We start from the raw sequence: 5,548 nt of genomic DNA, 5'->3' as shown, positions 1-5,548 counted from the left end.
ATGATTTTAATCTAGGCTACTAATAGTCAAAAGAGCTTTATCTGTCAGTCTAAAACTGCACTTCTGTCCTTTCTTTGGTCCTTTCTACCTCTCTCATGTGCTTTTATTTACCATTTTCTATCACACATGATCATTTAACAGTCACAGGAATATTTTGTTAAGTATTTTCAGCGTACTGCAGCTCTGACCCTCACATTCCTTACAACCTTTACTACAATGTAAAATGTAAATAGGGAGATGAAAGTTCGGTCGGTGGAGAATCGTTGGTTCACTCTTGCTTTCTGCGCCGGTCCAGGAGGTGGACGCTGATGACGGCCGACACCATGATGATGAGACCGACAGACAGCAGGACAGTCCTCACCAGACAAACTGAGATCCCAGAGACTCTCTCTGAACCTGGAGCACAACAAGCAGGACAGCAGGTTACAATACTGACACACCAAGACTCTGACACCACAGCACTGAAAGTAGCACATTACAGTTATTCCTGTTACCGTAATCAAACTTTCCAGCCCTTTCTCCGTTTTGGAACAAAAATAATTTCAAGACACTCCCAAAGAGCAGATGTGCAATTCCTACTGGTTGCTGATATGTTGATAAAGGTCATAGGTTATTTAATGTCCCTTTAAACAAAATTTAAGTAACACTACTTCTATTTAAGTGGGGTATCTTGGTACTCTTTCCACCTCTGCAGCCCAACAAGGTGGTTTAATCATGTTCAGAATGTATTTATTTGCATAGATAAAAATTCTAAGGCACAAAGTTAAGAAAAAATGCAGATTGTGCAGATGAGATGATAAAAAAACAAATCCAAGGGGCTTGTAAAAACATCTCACCTCCATAGAAACAAAGGAAGGAGTTACTATGACTGCATGTGTGTTTGTCACAGTGACAAACCAATAACTACCAATAACTCAACCAATCAGATTGTTTCTGCCTCTACTGCAGCTCTGCCTTGAGAAATGTTTGTAAAGCTAAAACTCAAATCTGCAGTGTCGGGATGTCAGTCTGTCTTTCTGTCTTACCAGGGACTTGATGGCAGAGAGGTTCAATCTTCTTCTGCCGCTAAGGGCAGAGGGAGAGCGGGATTGGTGTAGCAAATATATTTGTGTGCAAATTAGCGTGTGACTTAATCTGGCAACATCTGGAGATTTTTTGAGCAGCCAATAGTTTTGGAAAAGAGTTGGAAACCCTACATTAGACTGAAGCCCAGTGAAAAAGGCAAAGGGTAAGAGAGGAGGAAGCTAATATTATGAAGCCGAGCGCTCTGTTACTAACTGAGAAACTGCAATCTAGCCATACTAGCTAGTTAAATATTTGTAAAACTAAAACTCAAATCTGTGCTGTCAGCATGTTGATCTGTCTTTCTGTCTTACCAGAGACTTGATTGGCTTGGCAGAGAGGTGCAATCTTCTTCATGTCCTTGCTGCAGCTGACCTGGTTGCTATGGTTACAGATGATTGAGCCGTTGGACAGGTAGACATAGAGGGAGGTATCAGAGGTTGTGACCTCTGACCTCTCTCCTCCCTCCTGAGAGCAGGTTTGATTGTCACATGTAACAGAGCTGCTGATGGAAGAGTCCTGAGCGCTGCAGGTGACAGTGAGGTTACAGGAGTCTGAGCTGGAGGAGACAGAGCCCACTGTCAGGTTAACTGGAGACACTCGCTCTGGAAGACAGAGGTTTGAAGGCTTTTAGAAACAGGACAGCAGGTACTACTCTCTATCAAAGTCTGAAACGGTAAAGGAATAGTTTACCCAAAAATGAAAATTCAGTCATTATCTGCTCACCCCCATGCCAGTCGAAAGTCAGGTGAAGTTTGTTAGTCCATACAACAGGACCTTAGCTTCCCAGCACAACTCCGTAGCAGCCTTCTCCAAACAACTGAAGTTCCTGGGGACCTGACTTCAGAGTTCAGAAAATAATGGAAAATAATCATAAAATGGCTCCATACAGCTCGTCCCGCATAATCCAAGTCTTCTGAAGCCCAATGATCCCAAATCGACTTGAAAAGACCGACCTTTACACCATTATTTAGCTGAAATTTTCACTATAGCTGTTGATTTGAAGAAAAAAAAAAAGCTCACGTTTCGCTTGCGTTTTGAAGGCTAAACAGCCAAACCGTTTTCTGGTAATTTGAGTAAGAGTTATGCATCTCCTCGTTCTTGTATCTCTCCTTTTTTTTTTTTTTTTTTTAAATCAGCAGCTATAGTGACGATTTCAGCTAAATAATGGTGTAAATGTCGGTCTTTTCAAGTCACTTTGGGATCATTTGGCTTCAGGAGACTTGGGTTATGCTGGAATCATTTTATGGTTATTTTCCACTATTTTTTTTAAATCTCTGAAGACAGGACCCCAGCAACTTCAGTTGTTTTGAAGAAGGCTGCTACGGAGTTCTGCTGGGAAGCTCAGGGACTATTGTATGGACTAACAAACTTTACCTGAGTTTCAGCTGGCATGGGGGTGAGTAGATAATGACAGAATTTTCTTTTTTGGGTGAACTATTCCTTTAAGGAACCTACCTTGAACTGTGACATTGTATTCAGCAACTCTATGGTATATTTCCCCAAACATTTTTGCAATATAAACTCCACTGTCGGCTTCATGTAGATTCTTCAATCCCAAAGAGTAATCTTCAGTAGAAATCTCAACCCTTCCTGTGTAATTTTTGTGGACTCTTGGTTCTGCATTAGAAGATAATGTGACTACAGTGTGTTCACTTTTGAATGACCATAAAAATAAGTGAACGCCTCCTCTCAGAAGATCAGGTTTCTGGACATCCAGACGTACATCCTCTCCATTCAGCACAAACCCACGGCTCACAGCACTGGACCCTGTAAAGTTATATAGACAGATAACATGATCAAAGTCACATGTATGGTTATTAAGTCAATATTGAAGGTTAAAACACTTTTTTATTTCTGACAAACTGAATCATCACTTAAAGGAATAGTTCACCCAGAAATGAAAATTCAGTCATTATCTACTCACCCCCATGCAAGTTGAAACTCCTGTGAAGTTTGTTAAAACAACTGTCAATAGGGACTACTATTTAGAGCAAATCTTCGCTACAACTGAAAAACAGTTGTGTGTGCAGTCGTGAATCTCCTCCACCTCCTTGTTTACATTCCTAGTCATAGGGCTACATCACACAAAGAGTGAAGGTATATGAAATAATTTACGTGTATAGTGTTAGAGTGAGCCGACGTTTGAAAGTCTGATAAGTAAGCGGAAAGTGTTATAAGTCACTTTCAGCAGAGTTCTTCTCACAGTTTGTGTGAGCGCAGCCTAAACAAGGAAGTGGAGGAGATTCATGACTGCGCACGCGCAACCGTTTTTCTAACGTTTTTCGGCTGTAGTGAAGATTTGCTCTAAATAATGGCGTCAATATCGGTCTTTTCCACTCACTGTGTGATCGTTGGCTGTATGGAGTCATTTTATGGATATTTTCTGTCGTTTTTCTGCTTTTTTCAGGAACTCTAAAGATCGACTTCAGTTGTTTTGGAGGACGCTGCTGCGAAGTCGTGCTCGGAAGCTCTGTGATTGTTTTATGGACTAACAAACTTAGACAGGAGTTTCAACTGGCATGGGAGTGAGTAGATTTTTAAGTGAACTATTCCTTTAACACACAGCTCACAGCAATAAACCCTGTGGAGATCACAGAGAGGGATGATAAGTCAAACTTATCCTAGTCAAAATTCTTTGTGTTTTTGTTGCTCTTGCTGGCCTTCATTACAGCATGTTCACATCTTAGCTTGAACTGAACTGACTTTTTTCTTTATAAAGCACTTTTTCAGACTTTGTAGCACAACAAATTGTTATATTCTACTACTACTGCTAATAATAATAATAATAATAATATGTTTAAGATTTTTTTCTGTTACTACCTTGCCAATGAGTTTGTTTTTAGCAAATATGTCTCTCATATAATAATATTAATTTATGAATAAAGCATCACTTTTATCTTCTAAATAAAAATACTTCAGTCCTTTCTGTCTCCTGTTTGGATTAAATGGATGTGCAAATAATGAAAAAGCGAAATTATCTTAAAGCCAACCCAAGATTACTGGCTCTGCCAAGGCAGTAACAGAAATAACTCAATATTTCTTCATGCATTTCTTCAAAATTGTAACAAAACAAAATCTCCCAAAGTTTTTGGACTCCTTGGATTCCAAATCTCCCAACTACAACATTATATTTGAAATTAAGCAGAGGAGAAAAATCTAATCAAAGAAATCAAATTGAAATTCTACACTTCAGCTGCATATATATGTGTTTACCTGAACAACATTTTACTAGAATATAAATGTACCTTTGTGGACTTTCTTTACTGTGATTATGGATTCTTCAGTTCTGCCCACGGCACTCAGTGCCGCGCCTCATGCCATTATCATCACCGTCACACCAATAATTACAGTAAAGAAAGCCTGCTCAGGTATCGCTGCTATAATATCCGTTAATAACATTTCAACAGATGGAGGATTCTCATCCTACCTGGTGATTCTATGCAGACCAGCAGTCCCAGTATCAGAAAGATCAACATTATAGAGTCTCACTGTGTAGATGTCTCCTGTGTGGTGAAGGAAGACTAACTGTTGAACCCATGTACTGAGTTCTGCTCTGCTCTTATAAACACACTGCAGAGTCAGCACTTTTTGAAGGTGAGGTTTTCCTCTCTAAACCACAGGAACATTCTGCATGTCTTGCATCTCGGTCTTGGTCTTGGTCTTGGACCTATTTTGTCTTGGTCTTGTCTTGGTCTTGACCACAAGTCTTGAGGTCGAGACCAATTACTATTCTTTAATGATGAATAAAAACTTTAATTCATGAATAAAATGGTGAATAAAAGTATTATTATCATTATTATTATTTTGCAAAAAGGATGACTTTTCCCACTTCAGCTCGGTCACCTGACCTCCTCTACCTGCTGCTGCGTGCTGCGGCTTGATCACTCCGCACTGTTTACTGTTAGGAAGGCGTGCGTTTCATTTCTATTTTGTTTCACAATTTTAACTTTAATTAGTTCCTTTATCACATTTCACTTCCTATAGTAAAGCTTGAGTAAAACAAAAAAGGTCTGTATTGAGCTTTAATTAATTTATTTCAGAGTAACTAAACCCCAAACCCAAATCTATGGTGAAGCCTGACACCTAATGGTGAAAAGTAGGGTACTGAACTGGCCATCTGCTGTTGGCTGGTCTAGAACCTGATAATACATTTGAATGGTTTAGTGAAGCTATGTGTTCAGAGAGAGGACCTCCTGGGTGAGGCATGTTGTCACATTAATTTCAGGACATGTTGTCATAACTATTCAAATCCTTTTTTTTGATTAGAAATCGCTTTATATTCATTCTTTTCTGAATAAATACGATTTTGGTACTTGCACCCACAAACCTTTGGCTTGTGTAGCAAGTGGCCTCTCTGCTGGACCAGACTCACATCAAGCCACAGAGGCAGATTACTCTTATTACTGTTTTCTTTAAGTGACTAACAAGCCATTTTATATAATAAAACATCAAATTATATGTGTGTATATTACATATACATTAA

The 5,548-nt window shown here is 39.3% G+C and overlaps 1 protein-coding gene across 1 annotated transcript; it reads right to left on the bottom strand.

Moving 5' to 3' along the window:
* Positions 1-259: 259 nt before the first annotated feature.
* Positions 260-4,604, bottom strand: LOC139641509 (CD48 antigen-like). The gene is made up of 4 exons (XM_071515933.1): positions 4,493-4,604; positions 2,521-2,832; positions 1,377-1,667; positions 260-396 (listed from the first exon to the last, which is right to left on the bottom strand). The coding sequence occupies exons 1-4, from the start codon at positions 4,539-4,541 to the stop codon at positions 269-271; spliced, it is 780 nt and encodes a 259-aa protein (XP_071372034.1). The 5' UTR covers positions 4,542-4,604; the 3' UTR covers positions 260-268.
* Between the last annotated feature and the right edge of the window lie 944 nt (positions 4,605-5,548).

This window comes from Centroberyx affinis, unplaced genomic scaffold, assembly GCF_046629955.1.
Source record: "Centroberyx affinis isolate AG114_WGS23_722 - 3 ecotype Tasmania unplaced genomic scaffold, CSIRO-AGI_Caff_v1 ptg000380l_1, whole genome shotgun sequence".
NCBI lineage: Eukaryota > Metazoa > Chordata > Actinopteri > Beryciformes > Berycidae > Centroberyx > Centroberyx affinis.
This window is presented reverse-complemented; position numbering and strand designations above follow the sequence as displayed.

Bases quoted from the DNA above. Each gene is read 5' to 3' on its own strand.
- LOC139641509 (XM_071515933.1), bottom strand. From the start codon at position 4,541: ATGTTGATCTTTCTGATACTGGGACTGCTGGTCTGCATAGAATCACCA. The intron at 2,833-4,492 runs GTAGGATGAGAA...ATAACTTTACAG, and splicing joins GGTCTGCATAGAATCACCAG to GGTCCAGTGCTGTGAGCCGT. The intron at 1,668-2,520 runs GTAGGTTCCTTA...TCTGTCTTCCAG, and splicing joins ATACAATGTCACAGTTCAAG to AGCGAGTGTCTCCAGTTAAC.